The sequence below is a fragment of the Colobus angolensis genome, unplaced genomic scaffold, assembly GCF_000951035.1.
Source record: "Colobus angolensis palliatus isolate OR3802 unplaced genomic scaffold, Cang.pa_1.0 Scaffold327, whole genome shotgun sequence".
NCBI classification, from domain to species: Eukaryota; Metazoa; Chordata; class Mammalia; order Primates; family Cercopithecidae; genus Colobus; species Colobus angolensis.
In genome coordinates, this window is record NW_012116566.1 from 4,103,141 (window position 1) to 4,124,880 (window position 21,740).

The 21,740-nt window shown below is 37.9% G+C and overlaps 1 protein-coding gene across 4 annotated transcripts in view; it reads left to right on the forward strand.

Annotated features, from left to right (window-relative positions):
- Nucleotides 1–21,740, forward strand: part of CTNND2 (catenin (cadherin-associated protein), delta 2) — a 935,009-nt gene that overhangs the window by 544,017 nt on the left and 369,252 nt on the right. For all 4 annotated transcript variants that reach the window (XM_011951767.1, XM_011951770.1, XM_011951769.1 and 1 more), the window contains one exon: nucleotides 4,758–4,952. In XM_011951767.1, coding sequence (XP_011807157.1) covers nucleotides 4,758–4,952 — 195 coding nt within the window. The remainder of the gene's footprint in view (nucleotides 1–4,757; nucleotides 4,953–21,740) is intronic.

The following is a 21,740-nucleotide window of genomic DNA, read 5'->3' on the forward strand; positions in this document are numbered from 1 at the left end:
CTCAACTCTTGGAGGTTCCCAGGCACTCGGGGAATGTGTTGAATGAATATATACATCCATAGCGATTAACTAGTACCTATAAATGATAGATGTAAAATCTAGTACATGGAAATTTAGTTGCAAATCATTGCAAAAATAATAAATACATTGTTTTGTTGGCCAAATGAAAACAGAGCCTTGTTGACCCAAGGAAAACATGGTGTGGAACAGGAACAGGCAAGACGCAAGGCGGTGAGCCATATGTAGCCCTTTTCAGCTGTGCAATTTCTGGGCAGTTTCTGTGCCCATTAAATTAATTATTTTCTGTGTCAAGAACCCCTGAGATCTGTCACTGGCTTCCTATTGAATTAGCAGGTGTTTGGTATTTTCAATTTGGAGATTTAATTATGCCCTATTCCTTTCTAAAAAGGATGGCACCTTTTTGTGGTCATTTCGGTGTTTTCTTTCCTTAGGAGCTTCATTCATTCCTGCATTTTTTTTTTACAATAATCCATTAGAAAGCACACATATTTTTAAGAAAAGATAAAACTATAACATTCTCATTTTGCAATAATGCTTCACAAAATTATCGGAAAAATGACTGTTGTTTAGATTATTTCAAATTGAAATCTTCAAGTTGTTTTTGAAATTTGGATAGTTTATGGTAAGAGGTATTCAACTATTTTGTCAAATCAAAAGATATATTTGCATGCGATGACATAATTTATTGATTCAAAGATTCAGTGGCTTGAGGACACCTATTTTGATGTTGCTTTATCAATTGCAGGGCACTTTCACACATAATCTCTCATCTGATCCTCCATCAATACCACTTATATTATTATCGCTGTTTTTACACTTGAGGAAACTGGAGTTCAAAGAGTTTGGTGAGTTTCCTGGGTTTATCCAGCTAGTTAGAGACAGATCTGGGACAGAATTCACATATTCTTACTTCGAGGTCTTTGGGCAAAAATGACACAGGAAACAGCAGTAAAATTACTACTTTAAATACGATTTCTGTTTGCCTCAAACTGTTGAACACCGACACGCCAAGGCCACCTTTCACGTGTAGAATTTGAGGCTGAGCCATGTTGTCACGATTCCTCATGGTAGTTATACATGGAAATGAGAACCAACAAATAAATGTGTCAGCATAGAAGCAGGCGATGTCTGAGATCTTGTGCCCCTTCCTTCTCCAGTGGTCCCTGTTGCCCACCTCTCTGAGTCCCTGGAATCCATACCTCCCTCCCTGCCACAGGACTGAACACTTTCCTCTCTCCCCCGACACCAACCCCACAGCCAAGTGGTCAGTAGTCATGCAGATTCTGAGCTGTGTAAGCATCCATTCAGGTCACCTGTTGCTGCGGGGAAGAAGAGATGGCTGTGAGATGCTGTGGCAGGATATGTGGTAGTTCTTAGCAAATGCCTCGGGCTTAGTCCTAGATCAGCTTGAAAGCCCTTCTCAGTTTTGGGGGGGCTCTCTGAACCTGTAGGAGCAGCAGCCAGCACAGAATATATGTAGGGAAATTCCAGTACCCGTTAGTCCTCCTGCATCATGAAATCTTCCTTAGCCTGTAAGCCGAGTACCCATGTTTCAGCTGTGAGTCTTCAGGCTCACTTTCAGAAACGCATGTATATGAAAAACTGTCAGTGCCTGAGCTCTCTAGGCCCCAATTTTGTCCTGTGAAGAGAAGAAATAGGAAGAGCAAAACCGTATTGTAAAATTGAGACATCAATGCTGGATGATGTAGGAATTGTTGCAGTAATTGATCAAATGCTTTATAGACACAGGTATTATGATTGCATGACATGATGTCTGTCATGGCAGGGGAACCCATCTGGGCAGTTGATCTGGTCTGTGGATCTACTTCCCCTTTTCTCTTTGGCTCATCCGTGTTTTGGTTGCACTTTGCCATCCTGCAGGGTCTTGGTCAAGACCGGGTTCCCAGGATTGTTCTCCACCAGCATAATGGGCAAGAACATTTGGCCTTGACATCTGTAACATTTTAGACAAAGTTGAATTTTCTCCAGCATTTTTTCTTGTGATAATAACAGAGTTCCAGTCCCTGGCAAAGATGTAAATTCTCATGAATGACGTTTTGAGTCCAGTGTGACGCTTGAGATTGACTTTCAAGTAGACCATAATGATGAAAGGAAATTGCTACTAAACAAAAGGACATTTTATTTGAATCAGCAAATATATACACCATCTAATGACATTTTGTAGCAGATTCCCAGAAAACATTATGTGAGAATTTTTTCCTTGAAATGGCCCCAAATAAAACAGGCCTTGTTCGTATGGATCTAACATGTTCTTTCTTGAACACGGGTGGCAGAACACATGAATGCCAGCAGTGACATCTTTAACCTTTGTTTCCTTGGCCCTTTTCTTTCCCTTAGTTCTCTGTGTCTCTCTTGCCAATAACTGTGCCCACCCTTGAGCAATCGAAACTTGATCACAGTGGATAAAAAGAAGTGTAATCATATTCTTTTTAAAATGCCTTATCTGATTCAGAACTATGCATAATGCTTACATACGTAACTGTATTTTGCACAGGCGTTTACACAGGGAAACACTATGGGCTTATAGTTTTACTCAGAGCACTCTAATACGTAAAAAAGTATAGTATCCTATTCAGATAGTTAATTTGATTATTATATTTGTAGTAATATCAGCACATCAAAAGATGGATATCCACATAGGTAGACTTTACCTTAAGATTCTTCCTCCTTGCCTAGCACCCTTGGTCATCAATTTGATTAATGGCACTAATGAAAATTTCTGAATGCCAAATAAATGCATATAATAAGAAGATTTTTACATATACCCTAAGACCACATTACCAGTTAAAAGTTCAGCAGATCCTCTCATTGGTCACCATTGGATGTTTTTTGATGCTTAGAATAAAGGAGTGATGATAAACTAACAACTCTAAATGTACCAATGATGGATAACTTTTATTTATCTCTGCATTTGGATGTGATGACTTTTTTTTTTTTTTTAATTTTTACGTTTTTAAATCCTTAGCAATATTTTCAAAACCTTCAGGAATAAGAATTGCCAACAGGAACGCAAAGTATGTTGTACTTAAATATATTCCTGGAAAATATAAGCTTGAGATAATATTCAGAGTGACGTTGGCATTTGATGAATCAGATGCAATGAACCTAATTATGCAAAACAGTTATTTTGAATCTATCATTCATCGGAGCGCTATCTAAATCGGAATTTAATTACCAGCAAAGAGAAAAGTAAGGAACTTGCCTGCCCTGTCCCTTTCTCCTCCTCAGAATACTCAGTGGTTTTTGTTAACACTGAATTCATAGAGTTCTCACCACTTCTCCAATTATTCAGAAACACTGTTTTCTATGTACTTAAAGTAGCCCGTGTTAAATATACCAGTAAAACATTTTTCTATTGGCAATTTAAAAAGTACAATGGCTTTTTTTCTCAAATATTCTAGACAAGAATATTACAATTTTGAGTTTATATGTTCCTGCTGAAACAGACCTAACATCGAGCATTTGAAGACTTTGGCTTTGAAGTGCTCCCTGAGGAAGGCACAATGGAAGGAGAGCTGTCCAGACATGGCCAAGATCGAGGAATCCCAGCACCCTGACATGTTAATCCAGAATGGAGAGGCTGAACTAGGGCTGCTGAAAGACAGTTGCCAGTTAAATCCCAGTGCTCCATGTGGGGATTAGTTGTAGGATGTAGCTGAAGGCTCATTCCCAAAATCAGCCGTTGTCTCCTTTGGTTCCTGTCTGTGTTCTGTATTCAACATGGAAGATGCCACCTCTCCTTGATGCCCCAAGGCCATCTCATTGCCCCAGTGCAAATGATTCCCCTGATGTTTCTGCTCCAGTGGTTCTGACTGTACCTCAGATAAAATATTGGCCCTCAATCAGCGTCCTCTTTCCTGTCTGTCAAGCCAGCCTCTTCGCCCACCCCGAAGTCTTATTTCCTGATGTACAGAGGCTTCCTTTCTTCCGAGACCTTCTCATCGTTCTCTGGTCCATAGCATTGCCTCACATCAACACCTCTTCCCATACCATGCAATGAAGTGACACAAATAAGGATTTATAAATACTACCAAGTGATGTGTAGCCACAATTTATACATTAAACCGGTTAGTGGCAATCATTCCTAGCTTTTCAGAGAGAGGCAGCCTAAACGTAAATGCTTCAACTTAAGAGGGTCAGAGTAAAGGAAAATATAACTTGAAACCTTTTTCTTTAATATCTGCTTCTCTCGGGGATTTAAGCTGTTGTAAGTTCAAACATTTTGGTTTATCCTTTTCCCAGGGAAATACTGCTGATGGGAACAAATTCTAGTTCATTTTTTTAGGAACAATATCAAGATGGCTTTGCCATTGTAGCTCATCATTTAAAATGATTTCTATTGTACGATTTAAGCTGCAAGGACTGTGAGCTAATAAGAGATTTTTAGGGTTGACTATCTACCTGATTCCTTTAGTGAAGAACCTAGCTACATTCATTAGGTTTTGAGAAAAATAGCATTTCGCCAGTCTTGTTCCATGTGGGTTTATCTCAGAAACATCATTTTTAGAGTGAGATCATGTTTGGTCGCAAAGCCAGGCAGCTGGGTAATGCCGATAAGCTGATTAGATTGACGTATTGCTGCCATTTTATGTTATTCATTTGATTTCCTGAGAATTTCAACAATTTTGTCCAAAAATTTTGAATATGTCTTTGATTAATCAAGTTCTGTTTAGAGGTCGCCTGAGCCTTGATGCCTCTCTGTTAATTTGTTTCAGCTGGGTCTCGAGCCTCATACAGCAGCCAACATGGGCACCTGGGCCCAGAGCTGCGGGCCCTGCAGTCCCCAGAACACCACATAGATCCCATCTACGAAGACCGCGTCTATCAGAAGCCCCCTATGAGGAGTCTCAGCCAGAGCCAGGGGGACCCTCTGCCGCCAGCACACACCGGCACCTACCGCACGAGCACAGGTGTGTAATCAGGACCCCACTGGGTGGCCTGTCCACAGGGGGTGGGCTCTGCCTGGGAGCTTCAGTAACACTCCCAAATGAAAGGTGTGTGTCTGTGTGTCCACTGGCCCCACAAGCTCTGTGACCTGCTTCCATCAATGTCTGTAATGATAATGGTGGAAACAGAGTATGACTTTAATTCAGGCTACCTTGTTATAATCTGAATGAAAGGAGGCAAATGGCGATTGTAAGCTCACTTTGTCAAAGAGAAAAATTGAAAGAAGCAACACTAATGTTTAGCAGATCATTATTCACTTATATAATGAATGTAAGTACCCCGAGGACGTAGTCATTTGTAGGACGTGAAAGACATATGCTTGATGATGGTAAGTTTTTTTCATGATATTGTCTACCTATTTGACAAGCTTGGAACAAAAACATATTTGCTAAACATGTAGCATATTTTTAAAGGCAGACAATTTATTTCATACACAGTAATAGATTGAATCACAGAATTATTGTGTGAAGGTTGGATGTTGGCAATTGCAAATGGTTCAATCAATTATATAGCTCTCCTAGATTAAATATATATTTTCAATTGAATACAACCACAGGTCACATGACAAAATGCAAGTGTTTTCCAGTATCTGGAGCCATTTGCAACATAATCTGTCAAATGTCATAATTAGATTGCTAGAGAACACTTATCTTAACTCTAAAATCGATGTAATTAAAAACAGGTTGAGAATTGCATTTATTATCAAGCTGCACATTGCTAAGTAAACTGGGATGACTGTGTTGCTGATCTGCAGACAGTACAGCTCTCTCCTTCTTTCCTAATGATACGTCTGAGCGCCAGCAGAGACTGAGGCTGGCAGCGCTGGCTCTCTGCTTCGGAACCTGGCATGCAGATCTCTACCTCCTCAGACTATTGGAATTTCTAGTGACCACTAAGTAGAGCGTGGCAATTTTCTTAAACTGCATTATGATGCTAAATTACATGCTTTGAAATCAAGGCGAGCCAAGCTGCTTTTATAGTTGATTATTGATATTTACATTTCAGTATTTCACTGAATCATAGGGAGAAAGGCACAAAATACTCTTTATTTTATTTTTGACATCATAAATGCCACCCCATATTAATAATACATATCTTGGTTTTGATGAAAAAGAATGCCCATTTATTCTTCTGTCAGAATTTTTTTCACCTTCAGCCTGTTAGATCCACTCCTGCCTGGAGTTGGACTACTTTAGCATTTAGTTTTGCATGTTATTAAGTAAGGTAATTTTATTTTTATGCACATCTTGTAAAAGAAGAAGATAACCACAGTAACATTCAATATCTAATTTGAGTAAAAACTGACAACAAAAGAGGTTATGTTGATTCTCTGTTCCATATTCATATGCTCTTAGAATTATCCCTTATTAATAAACTTCCAGGAACTTAATGACAAATTAGCTACATAAGAAAAAAAAAAAAACCTTAATTCATCTATATCACATTAAACACAGGGAAGATATCCACACTGAAAAAAAAAAAAAAACTCTAGTGTGATCGTGATTTCTCTGAGTCAGCATCAGCAAACAATGGCCCATGGGCCAGTTGTAGGTCACCATCTGTTTTAGTAGTGCCCATGAGCTAAGAATGATGATTGCATTTTTAAATGGTTGGGGAGGGAAATCAAAAGATGATTAATGTCCTTTAATATGTTAAAATTATATGAAATTCAAACTTCAGTATCCATAAATAAAGTTATTGGGATGCAGCCATACCCATTCATTTATGTATCATCCACGGTGGCTTGGGCCCTGCAGGGGCAGAGTGGAGTGCCCGTGACAGAGACCATATGGTTGGCAAAACCAAAAATATTTACTATCTGGCCCTTGACAGGAAAAATTTGCTGTCCCCTGCTCCAAGCCATCAATGGAGAGCTATCCAGAATGAACAAATGTTTTTTTTTCTACCGCCTATGAGGAAGGCAATAGTACCATCTAACTGCTTCAAAGGTGAAACCCATTTGCTGTGGGCTTTTCCTGGTAATAGCTGTGGCAGAGATGTGCCACGATTGTGACATTCAGATGTTCAAGACCCCAACCCAGCCTGCACCTTTGAACTTAAGGCAATTTTGAGAAAACATGCTGATTGACATAATACAATGGAAATTTCCAGAAGTGCCTGGATGACCTCTTAGGACCACAAGTGGAGGAGGAGAAGCTACCTCTCTCCAGCTCCTAAGCATAAAGCCACAAACTCTCTCTTCCCTGCATCCACCAAGGTTACACCTGTGTCTGTACCTGATTCATATAATTTCATGTCTTCACATTTTCACAGCCACAGAAACTGTATCACAGCCTGAATGTATGAGACAATGCCTTTAATATGTGTATATGTCTTTTTATTTAAATATTGAAGACATCATATATATTAAATTCTGTCTAGTATAACACCCATAAAAATGGAGATTACAAAGAAGTAAAGATTAAATATAGTTATCCAGTAGCCATAAAAAAACATTCCAAGTTTGCTTCCAAGTATCTTTGTGGGGGTCATCTGTGTTGTACATACCCCCACCCTGGAGACCACTGGTACAGACCTCTAAGAGGCTTGCAGGCCTAAAGCAGATACCCTGATTCCTTCAAAGAAGAGAACAGGTTCTTATGAGGCCTACCAGACTTAAAATGTTCATGGCCTCTGGCTCTTAGCTCAGATGGGTGGCTGAGGGGACTGGAGCAACTGGTCTTATCTTTCTGCCCTTAAGAATAGACCACCAGCTGGAGGTCTTTCAGTACAATTCTTAAAGCATTTCCAGATGATACTGCAAGAGAATGGGGCAAGATCGAAGGCCAGTTGCTTCCCTTCCAGGGGTCAACACTTGGGAATGAAGAAAAGTAGACATGCCCCAACAATTAGGGAATTATTAGATGGCGTCACAGAAACAAGCATGCAAGGCTGGACAAACAATGGTAAGATGAAGAAGAAAGGGCTGGAGGAGAGATGGAAAAAGATGGTGGTAGGTGGAGCCTAAAAGGAGAAGCTAACTGAGAAATCCCCTTTGGTGGGGACGCATGTAGCTTGTAACTGCTTCCAGGGAGTGTGCCAAATGCTTTGGGTATTTTACCAACCCCCAGAACAGTCCTTGGAAGGAGATGCTGTTACGATGTTCAATGCTTGCTTTTTGGATCAGAAAACCAAGGCACAGAGATGTTGAGTAATATGCCAAGGTCACACAGGTTGTGTGGAACCAGCCTTTAAACCTTCATAGAGGCTGGGCATAGTGGCTCACACCTATCATTTAAACACTTTGGGAGGCCTAGATGAGAGAATTGCTTGAGCCTAGGAGTTCAAGACCAGATTGGGCAACATAGTCAGAACCCATCTCTATTAAAAATAAACAAATAGGCCAGGTGCAGTAGCTCCCACTTGTCATCCCAGCACTTTGGGAGGCCAAGGTGGGTGGATCACTTGAGGTCAGGAGTTTCAGACCAGCTTGGCCAACATGGTGAAACCCTGTCTCTACTAGAAGTACAAAAATTAGCTGGGCATGATGGCAGGCACAGGTAATCCCAGCTATTCGGGATGCTGAGGCAGGAGAATCGCTTGAAGCCGGGAGGTGGAGGTTGCAGTGAGCCGAGATCATGCCACTGCATTCCAGCCTGGGCAACAAGAGCGAAACTCCATCTAAATAAATAAATAAATAAACAAATAAATAAACAACTTTCATACTTAGGCAGTCTTACCTTAGATCCAGGGCTTCGTTGACTACATTTGTAAAAATCGTCATTTAAAAACAAAATGGACATTTATTTTCATCTCTGGAACTTCATGGTCTTCTATATCCTGTTAAATAATATCTGTTGAAGATACTCTGTGTGCTAGATGTACTGGCAGATTCAAAGAGGCTTAAAATCTACTCCTTGTCCTTCAGCATGTTCAATTTTGTTTCAGATAAAGACATAAACGTCTGAAAAATTAACCGGTATTGGAAGGTAATATCATACAGGCTACATGCATATTTAAAAAAAAAACAGACATTGAAATGAGGGATTGAGTTGCCCCTCACTCTCCTGCCTATGTCCCTGCTAAAGTGGCTTCCTCTCTTTTATGGGTAGCAAGTGGGGGCATGGAAAGGTGTGGATGTGGATGGAATCACACCAAGGGAAGGTATGAGTGTGATCACTCCTCTTTCAGTGCTACAGCTGTACTCTCTACCAGCTCGAGTTCATGGGTATGACTCTGGCTCTGGTGGCCAATCTACTCTTTCTGCCCTGCTCTGCCCCATGCTGACCTCACCCCTGGGCTTTCCTTACTCAAAACACCACTAAGATTATCCTGAGTAAGAGACTATTCTAGGGCTGAGAGAGAGACAGGGAGATAACTGCACAGAGAAGACCAGAAAAAAACTTCAGACATGTTAGATCCCTTAACTTTCCCAACAAAGGGGATTTCTCAATTAGCTTTTCCCCTAAGATTTCACCTACCGCCATCTTTTCCCATCTCTCCTCTAGACCTTCCTTCTTCATCTCTCCTTTCTTCTTAGCTGTCGTAAGTAATCCATCCACGCCTGTTACTTTATTGTGAACACGAATTTAAATCTTGGGTACCAGCTCAGATGAGGACTACTGTCTACCTTTTCATAGTCAAACAGGTCCTCCAGGCTTTCCTAATCCAAAAAGCTACCTAGCCATAATGTTAGAGACCTCCTGAGCATGAATATAGGAACATCTATGTGATGTTCAAGGAGCAGGGTACCCAAGTCCTACTCCACACCTCTCCTGTACTCCAGGCTTGTGGATGGTGACAGAAACAAATTTCACTATTGACACAGGAAATAAATAGGATTGCACGAAACTGAACAGGCATGCCATCACCCAAGGCTGTGTTAGAGAACATGGTCTAAAGGGGGTCCCCATCCTCCTGCCCCAGACCTAACTCTGCCAGCCACTGCAAGATAAGAGCCAAAGACCTTTGTCCCTCACCTGGGTCCAGCAAAAGGGTGTGGGCTCTGGGAACAGCACTGTCTGCATCCTGGCCCCAGGCTTTGAATAGGGAGGCAGATAGAAAGTGCTTTGAACAGGGAGGCAGATAGAAAGTACAGCAGTGCCCACCTGCCCGAGGACTCCAAGAGGGAGACAGAGCCAGCGTGGTGGCTCCAGAGATCTGGCAGCATAAGAAAAGGTGAAAGGGTCACTTTGTGCCACAGATGGTCCCTGATTCACAGAGCTCCTGGAGAGTACCCATCACCAGACATGACAGCCACATCTTTCTTGTAGGACCATTAACAGGGGGAGGGGGTAATATAACAGAGAGGAAGGCCACCAGTGTCCTTTCCCTAGATGAGGAAGCAGAATTGTGTGAACTGCAGCAGAAATGACAGACTTACTTTTACATGACCATCCCCCCAATATTTGGGCATTTATGTCCTGCATGATGAAAATGTAAAGAGGCACAAATTTAACTAAGACGTCTCTTTAGATAAAATATACATTTCATCTGAGATGAGGCTTGTCAAAACCAGAGCTTATAAAATAAGGAGTACAGTGAAACAAGGAATGTGTGGGTCTCATGAATTTGCTTGTGGTAAAGTCTATTAAGCAGAAATAAATAACATGAATTTTTCTTTCAAACTCAAACGTATGAATGACTGTCAATTTAGGAGTTATTTGATCAACACAAACACTTGACTCTGACAACCCCTTAAACGCATTTTTATAAACCAGTGAAAATGGCCAGCATCTGCTGTGATAATAGTCAGATGGATTTTCTTTTGGATAAATGCTATTCGAAGTGAGTGTTGAAAACAAGCTTTCTGTGATGTATGTGTCAGCTTGTAATAAAGAAAGAATTATCATAGATACGTTGCAAGGAGCAAACTTGCTAAATATCTTCATGAACACGACAAGTACTGCAACATAAAAAGAAAAAAGAATGTGGTGAAAATAGTTACACAAGTGGAGAAAATAGTCTTTAAAAAAAACTGAATCCTCTGCAAGAAGAGCCCAGTGTTTAATGAAGTGATAGAGGGGTTACGTAGGACCTGCATGTTCATAAAATCGTATTACTGTTATTCATTGTGATATAAATAATGGTCCTAGTATCAAAAATATTTTAATTAAAATTATTTGAGTTCACAAATATGTGAATTATCAGTAGTTTATTACTTATTAAGTGCTGTTACTTAAAATTTTAAAATCAAGTGCTGCCTATTGGAGCAAGTCGAATAAGATCCTCCATAACCTGTTAGTTAAAATTTTCACTTTTTTTAGGCTGAAAAGTTAAGGTCCTGGTCAGAAATTTTAAATCAACCCAACGATAAATGTCATCTTAGAACAAAAGAGAAATTTCAGATGCTTACCTGTGTGGATTCACTTAAAAAGGTGTAAATAAGAAGTCTAATTGTTTAGTTGAAGGAAGACAGAGTGTTTGATGGGAGAACAGTTTATTGGTAAAATTCAAAAATATCATAACTGTCGTCCCTTTGTACAGATAGATCATGAAACCATGTTTATTAATGTCACGTCAACTAGGGATACACATACTGAAAATTACAAAGCTGGCCTTGACCTGGATGATGCACCCCAATTACTGGAAGATGTGTCACCTCATACGTGGAATTATGTCATTAAGCATAGCAATGTTGAAAAGAATAGAAGCCAGGTATTAGATTTCAACTGCACATTGAATGGGGCTTCATGTAATGTAATACCAAAAGCTAGAACTTAGGAATAATTAAGACATTACCAGAAGACACAGCATCATGGAACCTTAATTACAGATTAGCAGATTCTGCCCTCAACACCAGACATGCTCTATCAGTTAAAATTATAATAGAAAAAGCTCTCAAATTTTAAAAACTTACTCATTTAATTTTTTAATTGACACATTGTAATGACACATGTACATGTTCATGGGATACAATTGGATGTTTTGATACATACGTATGCTGTATACCAATGATCCAGTCAGGGCAGTGTGTGTATCCATCACCTCATGCGTTTGTCATGTCTTTGTGGTGAGAACATTGAAAAGCCTCCCTTCTATCTATTTTGTAATATACAATATTTTACTGTTAACTATAGTCACCCTACTATGCAATAGAACACCAGAATTCACTTTTCCTGTCTCATTGTAACTTTGTACCCATTGGCCATTCTCTTCCCGTTCATCCTCCTCCCCTCGCCAGTCTCTGGTAACCACTATTCTATTCTCTGCTTCTAAGATATCAGCTTCTTTTTTAGATTCCATGTTTGAGTGAGATCATGTGGTATTTCTCTTTCTGTGCCTGGATTAGTTTACTTAGCATGATGTCCTCCAGGCCCATCCATGTTATCACAAATGACAGGATTTCATTTTTCTTAAATGGCTGAATAGCATTCTGTTTTGTATATGTGTTACATTTTATTTATCCATTCACCCACTGTCGGACACTTAGTTTGATTCCATATCTTGGTTATTGTAAATAGTGCTACAATAAACATGTGAGTGTACAGGTATCTCTTTAACATGCTGATTGAATTTTCTTTGGGTATATACCTAGGAGTGAGATTGCTGGATCACATGGTAACTCTATTTTTAATTTTTTGAGGAACCAACATATTGTTTTCCATAGTGGCTGAACTAGTTTATAATGCCATGAGCAGTATATAAGTGCACCCTTTTCTCCACGTCCTTGTCAACACTTTTCTTTTTCTTTTTGACAGTAGCCATTCTAACTGGAGTGAGGTAGTTTTTGTGGTTTTGATTCACATTCCCCTGATGATTAGTTATGTTTAGCTTATTTTATATACCTGTTGGTCATTTGTATGTCTTGTATTGAGAAATGTCAAGTAAGGTCTTTTGCACATTTTAACATCAGGTTATTTAGGGTTTTTGTTTTGTTTTGTTTTCTATTGAGTTGTTGCAGTTTCTGATACATTCTGGATGTTCACCGCTTGTCAGATGTATCATTTTTAAATATCGTTTCCCATTCTATAGATTGTCTGCTCAGTCTATTAATATTAATAGCTTGCTTATTAATATTAATATTACCTGTGCATTTGAGGTCTTATTTTAAAAATTCTTGCCTAGCCCAATGTTGTGAAGCATTTTACCTATGTTTTCTTGTAGTTGTTTCAAAGTTTCTGGTTTTACATTTAAGTCTTTAACCCATTTTGAGACAATTTCTGTATATGCTGAGAATTAGGGGTCTAGTCTCATTCCTCGGCATGTGGATATCAATTTTCTCAACACTGTTGAAAAGATCGTCTTTTCCCCAATGTACGTTCTTGGTACCTTTGTTGAAAATAAGTTGGCTGTAGGTGCATGAATTTATTTCTGAACTCTCTAGTCTGTTCCATTAGTCTAGTGTCTGTTTTTCTGCTAGTGCTGTGCTGTTTTGGTTACTCTAGCTTTGTCATATATTTTGAAGTGACATAGTGTGATGCCTTCAGTTTTGTTCTGTGTACTCAAGATTGCTTTGGCTATTAAGGGCCTTTTTTTTGTTTTCATACAAATCTTAGTATAGGTTTTCTATTTCTGTGAAGAATATCTTTGGTATTCTGGTAGGGATTGTAGTAAATCTGTAGATCACTTTGGGTAGTATGGCCATTTTAACAATATTAATTGTCATAACCCATGAGCATGAGATATATTTTCATTTATTTGTGTCCTCTTCTATTTCTTTAATTGAAGGTTGATAGTTTTCAGCGTAAAGACCTTTTATCTCCTTAGTTAAGTTTATTTCTACCCATCTAATTTTTTGTAGCTATTAATATTATACATAAAATTATTTTCTTGATTTTTCAGCTAGTACATTTCTGTACAGATAGTATATAGAAGTGCTACAGATTTTTGTGTGTTGATTTGGTGTCCTGCCATATTATTGAATTCATTTATTAATTCTAACAGGCTTCGTTTTATGTGTGGAGTCTTTAGGGCTGCCCATTTATATGATCATGCCATCTGCAAACAGAGACAATTTGACATTCTCCTTTCCAGTTTGAATGCCTTTGTGTTTGTTTCTTGCCTAATCACTCTGACTAGGCCTTCCAGTACTGTGTTGAATAGAAGTGGTGAAAGTGGGCATCCTTGTCTTGTTCCCGACCTTAGAGTAAAAGCTATTAGCTTTCCTGTTGTTCAGTATGATATTAGCTGTGGAGTTGTGGGTTTGTCGTGTATGGCTTTTATTGTGTTGTGGTACATACTTCCTGTACCTAATTTGTTGAGAGTTTTTTTGTTTTATCATGCAGGGATGTTGAATTTTACCAAATTCTTTGCAGAATCTATTGAAATGATTATATGGTTTTCATGCTTGATTCTATTAATGTGATATATCACATTTATTTATTTCCATGTATTAAATCATTCTTCCATCCCTGGAATGAATCCTATTTGATCATAGTGAATGATCTTTCTAATGTGCTTTTGCATTTCTAGTATCGTGTTGAGAATTTTGATATCTATGTTCATCGGGGATGTGGGCCTATAGCTTTTTTTTGTTGTGTTCTTGTCCAGTTTTGCTGGCCTAGTAAAGTGAATTTGGAAGTATTCCTTCTTCTTTAATTTTGTGGACTAGTTTGAGGAGAATTGGTATTAGTTCTTTAGACATTTGGTAGAAATCAGCAGCAAAATCCTGGGCTTTTTTTTTTTTTTTTTTTTGATGGGAGACTTTGTATTACTGATTCAAGTTTATCACTAATTATTGGTCTGTTGCGATTTTCTCTGTCTTCCTAATTTAATCCAGGTAGGTCACATGTGTCTAGGCATTTATCTGTTTCTTCTGTTATCAAATCTGTTGGTGTATAATTGTTCACAAGCATCTCCTACGGTTTTGTCTCTTTTTTGTCTCTGATTTTATTTAGTTAAGTCTTCTCTCTTTTATTCTTAGTCTTGCTGAAGATTTATTGATTTGTGTATTTTTTTAAAAAACAAACTTTTCATTTTGTTGATCTTTGGAACTGGTGGTTAGTCTCTGTGTTGTTTATTTCTGTTCTTACCTTTATTGTTTTCTTCTTTCTCCCAATTTTGAGTTTAGGTTGTTTCTGTTTTTCTAGTTCCTTGAAGTACACCGTTAGGTTGTTTATTAGAAATCTTTCTTCTTTTTGGATATGAGTGTTTATTGCTCTAAACTCCTTCTTATAACTGCTTTTGTTGTGTTCCATAGGTTTTGGTAGGATGTGTTTCCATCCTCATTTGTCACAAGGAAATTTTTAATTTGCCCTTTAATTTCATTAAGTGGTTGGTTGATTGGTTCAGGAGCATGTTAATTTCCATGTACTTACAAAGTTTCAAAGGTTTTCTTGTTGGTTTCTAATTCAATAGCACTTTTGTCAGAAAAGATACTTGATGATGACTCTGTCTTCTTAAATTTGTTAAGACTTGTTTGTGGCCACATATGATCTATCCTGGAGAATATTCCATGTGCACTTGAGAAGAATGTGTATTCTGAAGCTGTTGGATGGAATGTTCTATAAATGTCTGTTAGGTACCTTTGGTCTGGAGTGTAGTTTAAGTCTGATGTTTCCTTACTGATTTCTCTCTGGATAATTTGTCCATACTTGAAAGTGGGGTTGAAGTTCCCTACTGTTCATATATTATAGTCTATCTCTTCCTTTAGGTCTAATAATAATTTTCTTTATTCTAAAATGTATTTTTATGACTGTTCTTGGAAATGTTCTCAGAAATGTTGCAAGTGTATAGACAAATGAATAGATCAAGATCAGCATGGAATACACTTGACATGGAAATGCTTATTTTTACAAAATAAAAAGGGTCACAGCACCTGTGGTTTTAAATCCACCAGATTCCAAGCTATATCCCTAATTTAAGGCCCTTAGCCAGCTGAGGTATTTTGTTGGAACACTTAAGCTTCCTTGGAGTTTCTTTTTGAGCCTCTTATTCAGCGGTGAACATTTGGATGCATAAAGAATATAATATACCTTTTATGCCATAACCACATATTGCCAAGTACTTGATGTAAAATCATTTAGTGCTTAAGATGGCAGAGCAAATTTTTTCCACAGCTAATTCTGTTCTCAGCAAACTAGTTCATGTTTGAGAGCAAACCCAGCTCTATCGCCACATTGTTGAGCCTGCTGTAAAACCACATGAATAATGCATCTCATCTTGTCTGGCTCTCTAGAGATTGGCAGCTAGGAAACCTGCTGAGGTTGCCCCATGCAGCCTCTCCTTCTGGCCTGCCTCTCTCTTGTCCTATGATGAGTTTGCTCGGTCCCCTCATCTTACTCAAGGTAAAGAAATAAGTCCACTGTGGATACATTAGCATTCTCCACCCAACTGCCTTATTTCCGTTTTTATGGAAAATTCTATTCATTGACCTTCCCCTAAGCCCTTTCTGTCTTCAATCGAAGGAGATTATTCTACATTTCTTTCCGAAGAAGAAGCCAAAGAAAATGATAAAACAATTTTTTTTTTTTTTTTTTTTTGGAAATGGAGTCTTGCTCTTTTCGCCCAGGCTGGAATGCAATGGCACCATCTTGGATCACTGCAACCTCCATCTCCTGGGTTCAAATGGTTTTCCTGCCTCAGCCTCCCAAATAGCTTCGATTACAGGTTTCTGCCACCATACCCAGCTAATTTTTGTATTTTTAATAGAGACGGGGTTTCTCCATGTTGGCCAGGCTGGTCTCGAACTCCTGACCTCATGATCCACCCACCTCGGCCTCCCAAAGTGCTGGGATTAAAAGCATGAGCCACCATGCCCGGCCTGAGGAATATTATGATGGGACCAATTATCTAGGTCATAGGGATTTAACCAGTTACACTCTGTGTCACATTAAATTTTAGTCTTTTGTGTGTGTGTGTGTGTGGCATTTCTGCCAAACATACTGCCCTTCAAAATGTGTAGGTTTTATTAACCAAGCATGCCCTCACCTCTAGTGCCCAACAGTGGAGGAGAGGGTAAAACACGCAGACCCTGGAGTCCGCTGCTACATTTCAGTCCCACCCCTGCCCACTGTCCTGTCACTGCTTTTCGGTGACATAATGAGGGTGATGTTAGCGATAGTAGTATCTGCCATATAGGCTGTTGTGAGCATTAAATGAGATCATGTGTAGAAGCCCCTAATATGGTAGTTGGCACAACAGGAAGCTCCAAATACATGTAGCATTGATTATTATCCTTTCCCATTGATGGCTGAAAATGTGCTTGGAATGGTTAAAAAAAAAATGTGTATCATCATTCATTGTGACTCCAGTTGCGCACACTATAAATCAGAGGAAAATTGAAACACGCAGTGCTAAATGTGCATTTAAATAGATGCAAATACATACATATGTAGGATTAAACATGGGATTATTTTTCTTTTCTTTTTATTAATTCACTTATTTACATTTTTAATTTTCATACCAAGTTCTACAAATCTGCTGGAGTCCATTATGCTGTATATCGCAATAACATTCTTAGAAATAGTAGTAGCTATTGCCAATGATTGAACAGGATCCTCTCTGTTAATCATTTGTTGTTTTTTTTCTGCTAATTTATATCGTGAAGTCCTAATGAGGAGCTTGCATTTTTTAAAAATTGTACTTACATAGAAATCTATCTGCTCACTTCAAGGCTATTGGTTAAGATAAGTATAGTCACCACCGTCACAAAAATGTTATTCAAAGTTCCAACATGGTCATAGTACCTCGTATCTCATCTTGATTTTTTTTTTTTTTTTTAAGTTTCAGGATACATGTGCAGGACATGCAGGTTTGTTACATAGATAAACATGTGCCATAGTGGTTTGCTGCACCATCAACCCAACACCTAGGTGTTAAACCCCACATGCATTAGCCATCTGTCCAGATGAAGAGCTTGCATTTTTAAATCCTTTCAAGGATAGAACAAGAAGGAAACTATGAAAGCTGTTTAAGGATAGGGTTTTACATCATATTCTCTTTCAAATATATCTACGATATATTCATACACATGTTCCCACTTTCAGTTTGATAACCAATGTGGTAGGCATGTTTGGCCTGTTCTGGTGTTTTTAATGTCTTCTTTTCCAATAACAGCAGGGAAAACAAGATTAACACCAATGACGATTATCCTGTTACTACTAAGAGTCATGCATTAAATGCTTCTCCCCACAGAGATAGTAATACATGAAATTATTTTAAATTTTGTGTGTTTAAATTTATCCTTGAGTATTCCTCCATCGAATTTAGATGGATCAAATTGTGCTGAGTACAGAAAATAGCAAAATATTTATACTTCAGTTCTTAATGATGACACTCTTGGATATATGCCAGATTGGGTGCTAAAGTTTCCCTATCCCTAAAGAAACGGAGTTGAATTCCTTTTAAGAGTATGTAGGTCATTTTCTTGGACCCATTGTCACCTCATCTATTCTTATTTTCTGAACCTTCAAAGGGACATTCTTTAATTACTTCATTATATGGTTATTTTGTATTTATATAACATGTAAATGTGCTTTATGTTTTCATATTTATCTGTATATGCAGATATACTTAAAGGCAAAGATAAATAATCCAAAAAGTAGTGCTTTTTTTCTTCCTCTTTATTGAACATTACCTTATATTCCCTGCACCAGGTTTCTATAACTGTGTGCCCAGATTCTTGTATTTTATTCTGTTCTTCTTTTTTCCTTTGTCAGTAACTAATGCTTGCAATTATCTATCACAAAGCAGAATATTTCACTTTATTAAAAAGGATGCCTCTTCCCCTTTTCCAAACAAATATAGCACATAAACATAAAACATCTGTTTGTTTTTCCTTTATAAACTAGGCCTTTATTTGTGCAGCTCTGCAGAAAACAAACAGATAATTTCATGAAAGCATAGGTATCTATTGAAGTATCAAGTCAGCTGCTGAAGTGGCTACTTGTGAAATCTCCCAAAGAGCCCAGTGATACAGTTCATTGAATTCTAAGAGCTTATTGAGGGGAGAAAGGGCTGTTTGCAGAGCAGGTGAGACGAGAGAGGAGTGTGTTTACAGAGCTGATGAAGCACCTTCCCTCTCCAGTGTTTGCCCTGAGTGGGTTCAATTGGGTAGAGTAATCCTACAAGGAGAATGGTTTGGTCAACTGAGCTTTAAAACGCAAATAAGGAAAAGTGTTCAATAGTCCAGAAATTAAGGGAAAAAATGTATTAAAGGAAAGTGTTTTAAGAGTGTGACCGATACTAATTTATCCATAGTAATGGAGAGCCAAGGATTGCATAAGCCCCATCAATGTCTAAACAGTTGGGATCAGATGGGAGACTTGAATCCTGAATCTTTGTGACATTTTACCCAATGCCATACGCACCTCTCTGTTTTCTAATATTGATTGATTTCAGAGTTCTTAATGGGAATAATAATAGCTCATTTATTTAATATTCTCTACATATTAGATCTTTAACGATTTTCATTCATTTAAAGTAATTGTTTTTATATATATACTTTTACAAAGTAAGGTATTACATTGTTACATTACTAATGGTTGGTTTGAGATCCGTTAGATTCTCATACATTTTCTTCCATATGATTATATAACCTGTCCTTTAATACAGTGTGTTTCCTCTCCAATTGTACTGGTATTTTACATTATTTTCATTGCATTGATTAGCCGACAACTTATTTTACTACAATAGCACCAATCTGGATTGAGGTTTTATATTTTGAAACTCTCATCAACTGTTTTTTTTATTATGACCTGAAAGAAGTTTAAAGCATGGATTTGGGAATGATACTTCTAAAAGACCATTTGACAAGGCTGAAACTACACATGATTGTGATTTTTTACAATACATACTTTTTTTGAAAGTTGTTTCTCATCTTAGATTTCATATCCCAACCTCTTTTCATAATAGTGATATCACTGGTTAAACTAAGATGTAAAACACTTTATAATAAAATTAAGATATAAATATATATTGTTATTTTTTGATTTTCCAAGGAATGAACAAAGTTAGGTTTATTGGGCATAATTTTTGTACTTTTTTGCATATCTCAATAAATTCAATTTGAGAAATTGTGTAAGTTAACATATCAACTTGTAATATGTTTTTCAATATAATGTTCAGGTTATTAATTCCTTAATGAACCCACTCTTCTCTGTATCTTTAGTAGAGAAATAGTGTAAATTTTTGTTTTCTTTTGAGACGGAGTCTCACTCTGCCACCCAGGCTGGAGTGCAATGGCACGATCTCACTCAGCTCACTGCAACCTCCGCCTCCTGGGTTCAAGCAATTCTTCTGCCTCAGTCTCCCTAGTAGCTGGGATTACAGGTGCGCGCCACCACGCCCGACTAATTTTTTGTATCTTTAGTAGAGATGGGGTTTCACCATGTTGACCTGGCTGGTCTCGAACTCCTTGACCTCATGATCCGCCCACCTCAGCCTCCCAAAGTGAAACAGTGTAAATTTAATAAGAAATAGTGTAAATTAGTTAACATACCAATTTGTAGTATGTTTTTCAACATAATGTTCAGGTTGTGAATTCCTTAATTAACCTGTCTTTTATCTGTACCTTTAGTAGAGAAACAGTGTAAATTTAATGAGAAGTAGTATAAATTAGTTAGCATACCAATTTGTAATATTTCTCAATATAATATTCAGGTTGTTAATTCCTTAATGAACCCATCTCTTCTCTGTACCTATAGTAGACATTTCCCTTCATTTTAGGCCTCACCATTTTTCTAAGTTTTCTGACCGTATTAGGTAATTCGATAATTTGAGGTTTTAAACCTGCCCTAGTAGCCCTGGTGTCTATGAGCATAAACTCTAGAAACCAACTCCAAGGACTTCAGTTCCTTTTTTGTTATTATCAGCTGACTTCTGGCAAGTTCTTAATGTCTCTGACCCTCAGTTTCCTGTCTGTAAGGTGAAAATGATGTGTATACTCTCTTGTAAGGATTGTTGGAGAAAACATGAATTTATACAAATAAAGCACTTACAGCAGAACCCAGCACTCAAAAGGAGCTATATAGTCTGATACCCAGTGAAAGGGCCTTTCTCCCAGTGCCAAGTGTACAATCCCCTTTTCTACTGTCACTTGATTTCAACATCGTTAATGGTGGTAATATTAATAATTCATTTGTTTAATATTTTCTCCATATTAGTTATTTAACACTTTTCCTGGGTTGAAATCAAACAATGATCCCATGAAGCCATTTTTTCTATTCAATAACATTGAAACTGGAGCTTGGAGAGCTCGGTGAACCTGTCCAGTGCCAAGAACTGACCAAAAGGCCAGGATAGGAACCAGTTCTCCACCTCTAGCAGCCAAGCTCTGAAAGAGCTCCAGGACACTTCCCTGAAAGGGGCTTAAGTGAAATATAAATAGGAACCCAATAACATTCATAAACTTTTTTCTACCTTTTCTTCCTCCATACATACCAAAATGTTGCCTTCCTGTTTCTGCTTAATTAATGGAATTTCGCACCCTATTTTCACATTTTGAACCAGTCCCTCTTATAGTATTCATAATTTATTGTCTGCTGCTTGGCAGAGTTTGTCCTGAACTCTTTCTTGTTATATTTTCTTTTAACTCATGGTCCTTTGAGAGTTTTTTGTGTGGGTAGTCAAATTGTTCTCCTTACCTACTCTGTTGTTTTTTTAACAAAAAGATTTCTTTAGATTTCAATGTTATTTCCTGATCTCTGACACTTTAATCATTGTATTGAACACATTAATAGCAAATGATTTTGCATAGAAAAGTATTTCTTTTATGAAGACCATTTTCAGCAAGATTAAATGTTGATAGTTTCTGAATGGAAAAAAAATGCACATCTATGAAAAATGCCAGATGTACTTAGTTTTACTTTTTTGCCCTTGATTTTCTGGCTAGCTTATCACAACTTGGAGAAAATGAAATTTTGTTTACC